Below are 15,626 nucleotides of genomic sequence, written 5' to 3' on the forward strand. Positions count from 1 at the left end.
TCCTTTAAGAATTCTCCCGTTAATGGAGGAAAAGAGCAGTGAGATCAACAAGAAAAGTAGCTAAGTACCAGGAGGTCACGCAGCAGCGTTGAGTTCTGTAGCAGAGGTACAAGGAAACCCTGTCAGCTTCCATCCCATTAAACAAGCTATGAGCTATGTGTTGGACTCGCTGGGATTACCAGCAAACCCCTACCAAGCTGTGTGCTAGCTCTTGCTCACATCCTCTATCAATTATTCAGCTCCTTTTATGCAAATAATGTTTCATAGAAGCAATGGAGATCCATAATGGGCAGAAGAGTAACATCCATTTAGAAGAATTAAATGGTAGATGAAAAGTGTGACACTTTGCAGGCAAAAGCTATTGAAATGGTGCAGTACCAGTACCTTTTAAATGTCTGCATGCACGCACAGATGGGGATATTCAAAGTTTTGTTTGCCTTTTTTTGACGATCAACTTTATACAAAATTAAATAAGAAGGCAATAGACAAAGACTCCTGCATTCACAGTTCTGCCCAGGGGACAGTTGCAGAAGTGAGGCCTCTGGAGCAGATCTGTCTGTGTTCTTCAGGCTCTAAGCTTTCATTTTGGATTTTACAGGGAATGTATGCAACAAGCCTGGATGCAAATGGTGTTTATACTAAAGAGGGGCTTCACTGTTCTTTAGAGTCAGGAGTCAGAAAAAAACTAAGGGCCACTCCTGCATCCTTTTATCAGGCAAAACATCCCGTCAATTTCAATGTATGTATGGGATCAAAATTTCTCTGCTGCAGCACCACTACAGTTCACTGGGCCAAATTCGGTAATGGTGTATGCAGAGGCAATTCCGTACCCGTCAGTGGAAGTAAGCCTGCTGAGTGAGATTCAACAAAGATGCTCCAAGAAGGCTTGCTTTCCTCTGAGATTCTTCCCACAGAAGAGATTGATAAGTAAATCCTGGGTGCATCCAGCCAAAGAACCGATCATGTCTCTGTTGCAAGCCTTTAAAGCCTTGTCTGGGATTTTACTTGACGGGTTATCCCTTTTCTTGTCAGGAAAGTAATTATAGTCTTCCTGCTGAACTGTCTGTGGGCTGTTTGACCACTTACGTCTGGGTCTGCACTGGCATGTTTGGGAGTGGTGATACCCCACTAATGTCTCCCCACTGCAAAGACTGTGGTGGAGCTGCTTGTCATGAACATAAACAGGTCAGTGGGGGTAAGAAGACCGCCGTCATCCTGTGCGCTCCAACATCAATTAGAGAATCTCATAATAACCTTGAATTTTATATCAGAAAAGCAGTGTTTAATAAAGGCAGAAGCACAGAAATAGGACCACAGCCTCAAGGCTTCTATCTCTGTCCTGCTGCAACCCCTTTGCCACACTTTGCTAGTGCTACTCCTTGTGTGCAAGGAGCGTGAATCAAAAGCAAACAAGATGTTCTTAAATCTTTCAACTTAATTTTGGGAGACGACACCCGAATGCTAAGAAACTTCTCACCGCTTGAATCTGTATTTCCTGGAACTCACATACATGCTCCAGTGTTGTACCTATGTCTTCTAGACACGAAGACATCTCTTCTAAAAGCTTTGTAATGCGAGTGCCCTGTATATTTATGGTGCTTCTGCATTTAACTGTCTTTAATTATACTGTTATTCGCAAGGGAGATTTTTTGCTGAGACAGGAGAGACTGAAAGTGTGTTTAAATGGAGTGCAGTTAGTCCCCCAAACAGAAATATGCTTCCATTATAAAATTCTGCACTTAAAAAAGCCCTGGCAATAGGCAAAGGTGGAATTTAAAATCCCTGAAAGAGATGGAAATTTGAAAGAATGTTACGCACAAGCACAGATAAGTTCAGAGAATTAAAAAGAAGCAAAGCTATGGGGGGTACACACATATTTCTAATTTCACATTCACCACACTGTGCTTTTACAGCCTACAGAAATGAAAGCTATTCACCTGTAACAGGCTGGCAGAGCAATGCTCTCCATCTCAGATGGAGGTAGCATGCCACAGCAGCTCCAAGTCCTTTAGGAAACTTTGGCTGCTTTAAGGCACAGGATATTTCTGCTCAGGATTATACAAAGGGCTTTCTGTAGGGTTCAAAATTACACAGAGAGCACAAGAGCAAAAAGCTGCACTGAGCAGTCTCTGCAGAGAGCTGAGCTCACCCTCATCCCTTTCCTCTCCCCTTATCCCTAGTTAAGGCCAGTTGTTAAGTCTTGCCTTAAAATTCAGTTGTTACCTGCGGAGGGCTGGGACTGACCTTGTACAGAGATCAGTTACACAAGGCCATGAGTATCACATGCTGCATGAGCAGTCCTACTCTTCTTTTTCCTCCACATACTACTTTTACAACCAGTTCACTCCTAAGGGGCTCTCATCCGTTTTGTGTTGTTCCTCTGCCTGCATCCGCTCCACGTGTGCTGCTCTCTCCTTTGGGCTCACCTTAGAGGTACAAACTGTTTTCCCTGACACCGCTGTGTCCTTGTTCAGGTCCCTCTGGCTCTCCTGCAATGAACAAACCTGACTGCTAGCAGGGCAGCGACCTTTAGGTGCAACATGATGCAAGTTGTCTGTACAAAACCCAAACCAGTCACACTCAGACCCATTTCCCAAGAAGTCAGGGCTCCAAATTAATCAGAAAGCAAAAAGAATCTGACCCAAAGGCTGCGCTGCTCTCACAGACCCGCGTCGAGCTCTGCAACACTGCAAGTGGTCTTTCCTTGCCCTGAAATTTCAAGAATGGGATTTAAATCTTTGATTTATTCTGGTGCAAATCTGCCATAAGCTGGCTGAAGTGAGGGGGGAGTCTCTGTTACCCTGTGTACTCCTGGCATGTCTCAGCAGCCCTGATGTAGCAAATCAGCAGTACAACAAAGACACCTCGTGGCTGTCCTGCAAACCGCACACGAGACAAAGGAGACTTCCCAGCCAGAAAGGGGATCTGACCCCAACAGGGATGTCTGTGGTCTGGTAACAATCTTCACGCTTACTGCCTGCCATCTACTTGGAAGGATAATTAATACTAACCCCTCTTTCAAATCACCTAGGAGAAACAAAAAAAACCCAAACCAACCAAAAAAAAAAAAGTATGAGTATAATAATCTCTTAATTGTAAAAATTAAATCATATCATTCATAGAAATTTGATGATGGCTTCCCAATTAAGCATAGAAACTCAAATTATTAAATTAAAAAACCACAGTAATTTAATTTGACCGGATATGTGAAGTGAGTGCTATGAAAAATTTATCAAGTCTGGAAGTAAGCTCTTATATTAGAGATAGTACTCTAAGTCTTCTAAGAACTTTAATTTCATAGTAACATGGTAAGTTATCAACATTTACTTTTAAAATACTTATAATTTTATTAGAAATCAGCAGATATATAACATGTTTATAGTTTTGTATACCAGTATATTTTTTAAAACCCTATATAATCCTATACACTATACCCCAAACCATATATTTTAAAAATTATAATATGAAAATTGAAATGTATTTTTAAAAAAATAGATGGAATAATAAAGCCCATAATTACATTCAGATGTAGTTTCATTGCTATTCCTTGCATCAGTTCACACACACACATATATGAGAAAGGCTCTATAGATACAGTAAGTGCAGCTATTATAGCAAAGTGGCAATTTTTGTGATTATCTAAAACTGTATTTCTGAACAGCAAAACAAAATCTTTCACGGTAAATTTACCAGCATAAAACCTTGATCTGAGACATACTTATGCTTTTTCTTCCTCACCTTTACCTTAAAATTCATTGTCATATAACCCATGATATTTTCCCAGTTTAGTGAAAAGGAAGAGTAATTAATTCAGATCATAAAGCTCCTGGAAAAAAGACCAACCCACTATGTAGTAAAGGTGGAGAGATCAGACTCTACCCTCTGTTTTTCCAGTGCAAATCTGAAGGAATCATATTGAATTCAGACTTCTTGTCAACTAAATTCTGAGATTTTATTGCTGATTTATACCAGGGTGAGTGAAAACAGAACAAGCCAAAGGGATCTCTTTGAGTCCTACAGGATCCAGATATTCTGCATGTGCATAAATGGTTGCTTCACTGAATTAAATAATTTCATTACATAATTGATATTTCTGATTCATTATACATTCACAATCACTGTATTAAAATAAAAGTACAAATGGCCAAATTCTCACTTCAGTAACACCACTTAAGTCTGTGGAGCAATACTCAGAAGATTTTTTTTCCCAGAATTTCTCTAATTTTCACAGTTCTTTTGACTCCTATGGTTGATTTAGTGTGGAGAGGCTAGAAACAATTCCAAGTCAAACCACAGAGACTTTTTTTTAAAAAAATCCATTAATTTAGAGAAGTAATAATCATAATAATACATATTTAATACATTAATAACATGATATTCAGTCCTGTCATGCACTCCCATGACAATAACTTTATTATGTGCCCTTCATGGATGAAATCAGGACTTTGCTTAAGTAACTTGGAGATCTACTGCTAATACAGACAAGCCAAGATTTCACCATGTACTTCAGTACATCCCTCTACAAGCCTTTTTAGAACTTTTTTTGTTTTATGAAGAAGAGATTATTTACAAAGAAGATGAAATACTGAATTCCCTTAGGATCAGATCTGTAAACATACCTAGGTATTGTTCTGTTAGCCCTGCAAGGCCTAAATGTCTTACTAGTTTTAATCCTACTGAAAATCAGCTCTCATATTCCCCATATTAACAGGTGCTTCACAAATGACGAGCAGAGAAATATGCCATTAGTGGTTCATAAACACCCTGTTGCATCTTTTAACTCCAATCTAACTTGCTGAGGTCTCTGTATAAGGAGAAAGCTTTTAACCCTCTTCCAGTTGTGATAACATGAAAACAGTACTCCCTCATACTAGGGAGCATGTGTCCCAGAATGTGACCTGAAAGAACTGGTAAGACAATAACGTATTATCTTATTATCACTCTCATCTACAAGCAGCTGATGGATGGAGTGACCGCCTACTGCTTTGTGCCATCGAAGGATAAAAAGCCAACACTCTTAAAACACAAGTGTTTCCATTCGGGTCCAAATTATCTTTTTTTAAGCATCTCTTTTTGGTAGACTTTGCTTTCTATTGAAATATAATTTATAACTATAATATATAAAACTGACCAAAATGAAGCCTGCAAGGTCTTAATATTCAGAAAGGCAAACAAATGTGATGTTCTGTTTTAAGCAGGGGACTGTAGAGGGGACTCCAGTGGCAAAGTGAAGTTGATTTGCACATTAAGCAAGGATTCAGACTCCGTCTTTTGTACATTAAACAGCACATGTCTTTGTACATTAAACAGCACATTACCAGCTCACTAATAGAATGGGAAAATTCAAGCAAATTCATTTGTTACTTTTTGAAATAAAATGAGGTGAAACTCTGCCTTTTAAGAGCTTTGCCTTCCTAAGTGGGTTGTTTCTCTTCCTGATCATAACAAAGAAAAAATACACGTGCTTTAAACTTTTAAGGGAAAAAGATATATTATACATAGACTGCACTTGAATAAATTAGTTGGCAGTAAATTTAAGTTACTAATAAAAATCATACACAAGTGTTATGATAAACTAGGTCACACATAAACCTAGCACAAAAATTCAGTTAACTCCAAAGGGTAACTGTCTTAATATGCATCCACCAACCACTCACCCTGTGGCCTCCAGTGCTAATTTTCATACAGCATTTCCACATGCTGTAGTGGCTCACTAGCATAAAATTGTTAATTGAATGTTAGCTGTTCTAAGAAATGTCATGGCTGCACGGTACCATGAATATTAATGGAGCAAAGGACAGTGGGCTGACTTTGGGCATTGAAAGAGCATTGTCGTAAGACCTGAAGCAACCTTAAAACCTTAAAACTTTTTGGACTCAGGAAAGTAGGATCTTCCTTCCTACACAGATGCACAGTCAAAGTGGAACTTAGATTACCATACAAACTAACTCTTTGACTACCAAAGATTAAGGAAGAAATGCATGGGTTAACGAGTTTTCTGGTGATGGAATGCAACTATAAATTTAGCTTAAATGATTACTGTAGTCTTCCAGCTTTGATGTATGAGTGACTCTTCCCTGGAGTTCAAAAAATAAGTACTGATTAAAGACAGATCCTGTAAACAGAAATAATGAAAAGTATCATGTAACAGCATTCTTGTTTCATTTTTACTTTAGGGTTGTGTGCAGAATTTCTCATTATTAATAAAATGCAAATAGAAATTAATAAGTAAATATCAGTAACAACTGTAAAATGCTAAGAGATGCTACAAATATCATCTAAGTTAAGAAATTTAGGGAAGATAATACTTCAAAGAAATCTAACCACAGTAAAGTAAGAATTAGGCTGTTAAAACACCTGAATAGCTTTAACTCTGCCTGAAGAGATGCCATGAGGGGAAAGGTTAAAAAAAGGCCTGATTTGTCCTAAAACATCACTTCATCTAACCTGGGATGATGTGACTACTGTTGCTTAATCAGAGGCAAACTTTTTTTTTGTTTTTTTTTACTATCTGGGTGCCTTTGTGGTGTTCTTCTAATTTTAGCACGTTGGATTTAATAAAAAGTAAGATTAAATTGGAAACACCCAGACACTATGCATAGTTTTGTAATGTTACAACAGGCTGAGAGAAATGGGAAAAGATCAAAGAACACATGTGGCATGTGAGGAAATGCAAACATAGCTACTGATAGAGGATGCTTGCTATAGCATCTCATCTACCTTAAAAATACATGGCCTCCATGTGTTTTTTTAATGTGTGAGGATCAATCTACAAGATGGGGAAAAAGTCATACATGCTGCTTTAGAAAAGCCTACTTTTTAAGTAAAAGAGAAGTACCTGTAAAAGGATCCTGGACAGTATGCAGTTAAGGTAGAATCCAGTCCTGTGAAGAGGCCAGCTTGGATCAAGGCTAGGGGCAATTTAGTTCTGTATCCATCAGTCACGCTGAGGAATGTCACTTCCTCTGACCACTGCTTTCTAATCCGTAACATCTGAGTCAGCATGGCACTACTTGGTTTAAATAAGGTTTATTTAAAGTGTTTCCCCTCTAGAGGTTTGGTGATATCAGTCACCAAAAATATATGTTCCTTTGGAAACTACTCCTATCGCCTCTGTGCATATGTAAATACCAGTTGAAGATGGTTGTGGAGAAACACCTTTGGGAACAAGCCCTTCATTAGCTCTCTCTTTTTCATTGGCAAATATGGCCTACAGCTTTTAAACACATTTTTCTAGCAAGGAAAAATCATAGCTTATGCCATGGTGTATACGTATAATAATATATTAAATAAGCCTAAGAAAAATGCTTGTTTGGGTCTGATCTTACACAAAAAGCAACTATGCATACTGATTCCAGAAAGAATCACCTCACTGACTTACACAACTGGTTTTGACGGAATCTCTTTAGGTAGTAAATATTAGTAATCAAGATGGAAATGTAAAAGTCCTAGTGTGAGACCTGTTTGTTCACTTCCTTGTCGTGGAGAAACGTTTGATACAGTAAGACATGTTGGTGTAGCATTCAGTCACATACTAGCTCGTTCCAGCTGCCGGCAGTCAGTAATAGCAAGATACTGCTGTTTGTATGACAATTATTAGATATATTTAACCACAATAACAGCTTTACCCTTGCATTTCTGCTTCCATACTTAATATATTTAATTACTAAGCAAAACTAGACTTCATGTAACAAAAAACAAACAAACAAACCGGAAAGTCTTGAGTTAGTGATAGAACAGGATTAAGCATGGATTTGGGAGATACCAGTTTATTTCTGTTAAACAGCTGGCTCTGTTTTATAGTATAGTCATTGTTCTAATTGCAAAATTTTAAATTGTTGTCTAGATGTTTTCTTAGATGCATTGCAAGTTTTATCAGAAGAAAGAGAGTAAACACATTTTTGGTGGATCTGGAAACTGAGGTAAAGAAAATACAGCAGCATTTAGAGAAAGAAAAGCGATGTTTGAAGAGAAGTGCTTTGGCTGCACACCCCCCGCTAAAAAAGGAAAGGAGCAGCAGCAGTGTTTAGGGCTGGTAAGAGCCTCACCTGCCTGCATTTTCTGTATTGCCCTGATACAGTTGGCTGGTTCGAGAAGTAGCACTGTGATGCACCAAATGGTTTAGAAGATTGGTTGCTGCTCCTTTGGCTTACCTAAGAGCTCTTTCTGCATGGATGCTTCAAAGATTATTTGTTGTAGTTCCTGGGTTCTTAGACTTATCTGTAATACAAAATGCACATGGATATTCTCCCTGCACAGCCTCAGCCCAGCTGCCAATCATCAAGTACTGCACTCATTCTTCTTTTCTTCTTCTTAATTTTCCTCACCAGAACAATGTTACATCATTTCCTTTCAGTTCCTAGCATAGTTAAAACTTGAATTTACAGACTGAAATTGATTAATAAAGTTAAAAACCCCACAACCCAAAGCTTTTGAAGGCACTGAAAGGCTAATTCTTCTATCAATGATTCAGACTGAATCTGAAGATCCATCCCAGGGTGAAGAACTGAAAAAAAGATAGGTATTCCTCCAGAAAACACATTTCCCAGCTCTGGAAAGGTTGTGAGAAGCTTACACACTTGCAAGATACCCAGGAGGTTAACAGCGGAGCGGATATCCACCTGCAGCCCGTGGAGGACCCCACGCTGGAGCAGGGGGATGCCCGAAGGAGGCTGTGACCCTGTGGGAAGCCCACACTGGAGCCGGCTCCTGGCAGGACCTGTGGACCCGTGGAGAGAGGAGCCCAGGCTGGAGCAGGGGAAGAGTGTGAGGAGTCCTCCCCCTGAGGAGGAAGGAGCGGCAGAAACAACGTGTGATGAACTGACCCTGTTCCCGTCCCCCTGCACTGCTGGAGGGGAGGAGGTAGAGAAAATCAGGAGTAAAGTTGTGCCTGGGAAGAAGGGAGGGGTGGGGGGAAGGTGTTTTTAAGATTTGTGTCTCATTATCCTACTCTGATTTGATTGGTAATAAATTAAACTAATTTTTCCCCAAGTCAAGTCTTTTGCCCATGACGGTAACTGGTGAGTGATCTCCCTGTCCTTATCTCGACCCACGAGCCTTTTGTTATATTTTCTCTCCCCTGTCCAGCTGAGGAGGGGGAGTGATATAGCGGCTTTGGTGGGCACCTGGCGTCCAGCCAGGGTCAACCCACCACGTTATGATAGAAACGTCTTTTTGGTTTTGCAGTAATATAAACAGTAATGATCAACTTTTTGTGAGTAAAGAACTGTAGGATCAGTTCTTGAAATTACTGTTGTGAGCTTAAGATTTGACTATTGCACTTTCTAGATCAGCTGTCAAACACAGAAGCTATGCAAGCTGTGTACATTAAAAAGCACCAGTAGCTATGAAACTCAAATGCTTGAGACAAAATTGTAACAACTTCAAGAACAAAGCTACTGTGATGCACTGAAGCTGTTTTTACTGAGAAAGATAGAAAACAATACATTTTCACATGTAAACTCATTACAGGGGATGGCTTGCAGGGGGCTGATAAAAATTCAGCTTTGGAAGGATCTTTATAATATTTAAAAATACTTAGTAGTTCATAAGTCTCACTTTGTGACCACCACTTCTTGTAGCAACTGATTTAAGGCTGTGTGCCAGTCTGTGCTGATTTGTTAATTTTGTTAAAACTGAGTACAGTACAATGACAACGGTGATTGATTGCCTCCTGTAAATCATCTCTAATTCAGCCGTGACAACGTTAAAAGAGATTTAATCAATAGCATGAAAAAAGAAAATATTACACACAGTGTGTTCTGGTGTCTACCTAAAACAGTACTAAATAAAGTGCTAGCCTACTTTCTGCTGGGAAAATCTCTTTTGAAGCTTAAGATCAAAAGCACTTTTTAAGCTTAAACACCACCATACGGTTTCAATTCTTGCTTTCTAACAAGCACTTTAAAAAGCACAACTAAAATGCAACTGACAAACTTGAAAAATCTTTTGTGTTGTTCCACTTGAATGATCTAATGAGAAAATGGCTCAGTTCTGTTGTAGCTAATGAGGTATAACATCTTCACTGAACCTGAATATAAAACAGAGATTTCTCTAAAGATATAGTCTTAACATGCTTCTATTGCTTTACTCATTCTGCCATGTTTTTATTTAAGTGATGTCCAATGAATAAAAGCACAGGTCAGTTTTGAAATAAAACATTTACACATGAAATTACTCAATCCAAAAGTGCTTTGAACTCTGTATACAAGCAGTGTGGCTTCAAGTGGGAAAATGTGTTTCACCAGCTTACTAAGGTCCTGAGTCTACAAACAGATATATTAATGTAGCCAGACAGAGACCTGTGATAACACATTTTTGACAGATGAAGTTCTGAGACAGAACCCAAATGTACACGGATTTTAACCTATCTGGTTTCAGCAGTGACCAACTATCAATGTGAAGACTGAGATGTGGCAGAACAGTGAAGATACCACTAATATCAGTATCAAATAATAGCATTTATTCTGGTAGTACCTAGAAGCTAATATCCTGCTGAAGGGCTTTATTTATACAATAAAATATTTATGCCAAGAAATTTATACAAGGATACAATAAGGGCATAACCCATAGGTGTGAGAAGCATAAGATAACAGCAAAGGAGTTAGGTTCAGTGCATCAAGCAGCATTTGCAGCTCAGCAACAGTTTAGATGTGGTTGGGCATGGTGACAGCATCATGGCAGTAAAAAATTTAAGGAGACAATTGGACTAGAATAACCTTGTGGTGTAGGTGTCTACTGGTAGTGCTTCTTATCTATAAAGCAAAGAGGTTTGAGGAAAAGCTGGACAGGTTGATGAGGATGGGAGAATAAAACCGATCGTACTGATGCTTCTCATCATCCTTAGTACTTATGTTTCAGATGTGTAAAAGAACTGTTTCTGTGCTCCATAAATATGAAACTGAGACACGAAGAGAGAACTGGCTTGCACAACACAGAGTGGGAACAGACTGTAGATCTCCTCATTACTCTATTGATCCTTCTGGGGAAACCAATGGTTAAAATGCATACTGCAGTCTTTTGAGCTGGAAGTATTCCGTTCATCAAACAAATCTCCAGAGAAGTTTCATGCTGTGATACAGAAAACACAGGTCTGCTGTGGGACAACAAACTCTTTCAGTGAGTGGGGTCTGAGTGATAAACAGATCCACAGAGACAATGAACCTTCTGTTCGTAGGAGACACGTGCTGGGCTAGCCTCCTCTGACTCCTTGCTGTTGTTCCTGTTATTCTTGTATTTAGGAAACCTAACAGTGAATCCTACTAAAAATCTCTGTTCCAGTGAATTTATACTGTAAAATGAGATGAGGCACACCCAATGAATTCAGACAGACTGACAGATGGGTGAGCACAAGAAAATAATGAGCAATAAAATTGGTCAGTGTGACAGACAATGGTCACAGCAGATGCCTAACTGTTGTGAAGCTTTCTTTTGGTTTCATAGTCAGTGAGAATTTCAGGGCGAGGTCTGGAGGAAAACAAGGTAGCTTGTCCAGGGAGCCCCTTCTCAACAAAAAGAGTAGCAAAGGTAGAAATATGGCAGTGAAAAAGGGGTGTGGATGACCAGAACAGTGGTGAGCTCATGGTATGCAATTGCACCTCAAGGCATTAGGACATGACCTCACTCTCAAGAAGAAGCATGGGGATAGGCAAGACTGAACCACAGCGATGGAGACGAGTACTTTGATGAGGAGGGACAGTGTGAGCTAACACAAAGCAACAGGCTTATGGGCAAAGCAATAAATGAAGAATGTTATCTGTGTTAAAGTATTTCCAATGGACACAGATGGGACAAGATAGTATCTTTCAAGACAAGACAATATGATGTTGCATTATCAAATTACAGTTGAAAATAATTATGAAGGTAACTATCAGCAAGAGGAGAAATTGGAATCAGGTGTGTCAAGAATCCCATTTACCGAGAAAAGATGGACAGAGAAGTTATAACGGTGAATACTGCACTTTGAAATGACAGTTTAAAACATTGACGCAGCATTGCTGAAATACTGTATTATGTAATAACATCGTGAGGTAAGAGAATTAGGTTCCTCTGAAACTTTTATAAAAAATTATCAGACACAGATACCCTGTGAAAGTATGGGTACTTCCGTTCCTTCTGTTCTTGTTCCACATGGACATACTTGCATGACACTGGTAGTGCATCTGCTTAACCTACGTATGAGGATTTGGTTCATCAAATGTGCACCTGCAAATTTAATTTCTCCCCATGACCTCATTCTACCTGTAGTCCAGACTATCCAAAAGCTGTGTAAGTGCACAGGAGTATGAACTGAGGGTGAACCCTGCTGGAAAAAATGAGTGGATTTACTGCAGCATGGAACTTCAGGGTAAGTATAAATTACTACTGGGGGTAAATTTCACATTTCTGAACAATAAAATCTATGGTGTTATCTGTAACTATAGCTAGATAAGCCTGAGACTCTAATGGGTCTCCTGTAGTGTTTAAATGTTTGGTTTGTATTGCAATTGCCTACCACAGGCACCGCAATGAAGGTATCACAACACCCAAATAGTAGGCACCTTCCTGGCAGGATGATAGAAAGAACCTGTTATAGGTTCTCACACTCATTTAATTCTGTGATAAAGAAAGGGAGCAGATAGTATGTCTTTTGTTTTTCCTGACTTTACAAAACCTGAGATTGCTTCAGAGAGTCTATCTAGAAGGAAAAAAAATCTATTCTAATGCTATGATAACCACATTAGGCACCCATTATAGGTGACATGAATATTGTCCTTGGAATTTGAATAACATTTGCTTTACTTGTTCCAGGGGCTGGTAGTCAGCTCTCATCCTCTCTTCTGCATTTACTGGCAGTCGAAACACAAGCAATGAACAGTAGTTCTTCTTGAGAGAACCCTGTGCAAAGAAATACAAATTAACCCAGAAATGAGGTTCTTGTCCAAGAAGTCAATCTGATAGTATCGCGGCTCCACCAGTAAATGTCTGAACCAAACCTTACACCAATGCTACTCTCCTAGAAACAGAACCCGAACTGTGCATAAATGACTTTGAGCAACATTTTTCGGCTTTAAGTGCCCATGAATAACTGACACTTTGTACTGACAAAGTGGCATGCTGTGGGCAAATTTATACCTTCCTCATCAAGTTAGCCTGGACCATGGCAGCTTCTCATGGCCCTCGGCACGTACGAGGATTCGAGTGCACTGTGTGCACTGCGTGCACTGCAGAGATGTGACTAGGAAACAGCCTTACAGAAGGCCAAGTGTTGAGATGCAGGCTGTGCTGCAGACAGAAAAGGCTAGCAATATTTTTCTGTTTTAATATACAATGTTGTTGAAAATGACAGGCGATAAGTTATCTGAAGTGTGAACCATGGTGGTGGGTACTAACTGATGCTTACTAATACACTGTGAGATGTACCTCTTAATGCCACATTGTATAGGAGACAGCTGAGCCCACCACCTTGATTCCCTTCAGGAGAAAGTCTAGGCCTGCAATTCTAAAGAAGGAAGCCCTGGATTAGCAATTTCGCAAGAGGAATCTGTTTGTCTTTTTTCCTTGCGAAGAGCATGACTGGTCTTGCCATTACTGGGTAACATTCAGTTTGCTTGACATTCTCCTGCCATTTCATCACCTATTTCAGAAGCCAGTTCATTTCCCACTCTGTATAACCCTCTGAAAGTTGGTTTAAAAAATGTCATAAGTGCAAAAATATTCTTTTGAGTCAAGCACTGAAAACAGAGTGCACGACTGCACCATATGTACTACTGCTCCAACATGTCCCCGCCTTCTCTCTTCCTTGTGTTTCTAGCTGTTGCTTTAGACCAAAAACTGCTGGTTTATGGTAAATGGAAGTTAAGGGGCATTTAGAACTTGGACTTTCCACCTAATCTTCAAGGGTCTATTTATGAAAACATGCCGTATGAACTATATTTTCAACTGAAATTTAGAAAGCCACATTTTTTCTCAAAACTAACAATGAAAAATATATTTTTGTTTCCATTTATGTTTGATGCTTCTTTAAAGCTCAGCAGTGCTAAGATACTTAAATACATGAAGCTGAGATCCTACAAACTTTATTCAAACACTTGGCCCCACTGAGTTCCACTTGTCCTTTTATGGTTACCAGGAAAGCCTTTTCTAGTGTGTGAAAGTGTTAGCTGTCTTCTGTCCCATAGCTATGTATTCATAAAATCAGAAAGGCTAGAGTCTTCTTTACTGTGTTCTAATAGTTTGTTGCCAGGGATAAAAAAGGCAAACCAACATTACTACATTGAAAAACAGAAGCATGTCTGGAAAAAAAGAAACCTGAAATTTCCCTTCGGGACTTTTTCAAGGAGTGATGTGCAAAACAACAAAAAAGATTGCTATTGAGCCATTTTAAAAATAAAATCAAGTATTTCAGAAATCCTTTAACATTCTTTGACCTTTCTTCACAGATCTGACCTGCTTTGGAATATTGAAAGGACAGCCTATCACTGCAACGTACTCATGCAAACACATACATTTTAAATTTATCTTGCAGCACTATGAAGAACAGTATGCTGAAGAATGAGTGCCTTCTGATCACAGTATGGCACTGAGACAGGCACAGTGAGGCAATGTGATCATCATGCATACTATGAAGCTTTCAACCTTAAAACAGTAATAGCAGATACTTAGGCATGACCTGGTTATGCAGAAATTCTTAACAGTTTTAATGATTAAGAAGAGTAAATATTCAGTGTATTAAGTGAAATACACATCTAGTTTATTTAACAATGCAAATGAATATACTCACTGGATTTCTGTGTTTTGAGAGCACCTTAAGACTGGGAATAACTTGAAGTTTTTCTAGTTCAGGTGATTCCTGTCCAAAAGTTAAAAAATACACCATATGTCAGGAGTTCTCAAAAATCTTGCAACTGGTATATATATTTTGGGGAAAACACTGGTAATTTTACTCAGGCAAATCCATAGAAGAAAATGGGAATTTTGTTTGAAAACAGTCCACCACATTTAGCCCACTGAATCTACAGCATTAACAAAAATATATCGTATTTGAATTCTGTTGAAGTCCAGAAAGAGTTTCTGTGATTTTACCAAAGGTTGTAAACTGTTCAGTTCTTGTATTTGGTTTTGCTCCAGATGAAGAGTCAAAAGACCATTCTGACTAGCAAGGAAACCTTGTGAAATCATTGTAATGCAGTTATGGTCCAATACCAACTCCTGCAGAAATTGGACACCTTCAAGTCCTTCAATTTGGCTGATGTAGTTTCCTAATATAGCAAGAGTAAATGCATGGAATCATCATTAATGGATTTGGATTCCTTTCCAGCAAAAAATTATCTTAAGCAAAAGCAGCTCATGAACTTTCTGAATTACTTGTATGTTGTTTTGGACCACTTCAGTGACACTGGACAACAGTGTGTTTGATTTCATCTATCTATCTGCCATCTCTATTTAAAGCAAAATATCTTCCTAAATAAAATCTGGGCATCTTGAGGAACAAGACTTAGGTCAATCGTTATCGTCGGTATTGCTTATAGTGAGGAGGAAATTTCCTCAGTGTGGAGTTTGCTGCTGGCCATGAGCTGACAAATATATCTTCCACATGCTGGCTACCCTGCTCTGCCCTTGTCTTGTAAAAGACAAGTGAGGCACAG

At 39.0% G+C, this 15,626-nt stretch overlaps 1 protein-coding gene across 1 annotated transcript in view; it reads right to left on the bottom strand.

The window, feature by feature from the left end:
- Positions 1–2,330: 2,330 nt before the first annotated feature.
- The window catches only part of LRRC9 (leucine rich repeat containing 9), a 44,287-nt gene continuing 30,991 nt past the window's right edge, over positions 2,331–15,626 (bottom strand). Inside the window, 5 exon segments of the mRNA XM_050897933.1 lie at positions 2,331–2,554; positions 8,154–8,220; positions 12,781–12,876; positions 14,762–14,823; positions 15,015–15,239. Of these exon segments, the coding sequence (XP_050753890.1) occupies positions 2,331–2,554; positions 8,154–8,220; positions 12,781–12,876; positions 14,762–14,823; positions 15,015–15,239 (674 nt within the window).

The sequence above is a fragment of the Gymnogyps californianus genome, chromosome 5, assembly GCF_018139145.2.
Source record: "Gymnogyps californianus isolate 813 chromosome 5, ASM1813914v2, whole genome shotgun sequence".
Lineage (NCBI taxonomy): Eukaryota > Metazoa > Chordata > Aves > Accipitriformes > Cathartidae > Gymnogyps > Gymnogyps californianus.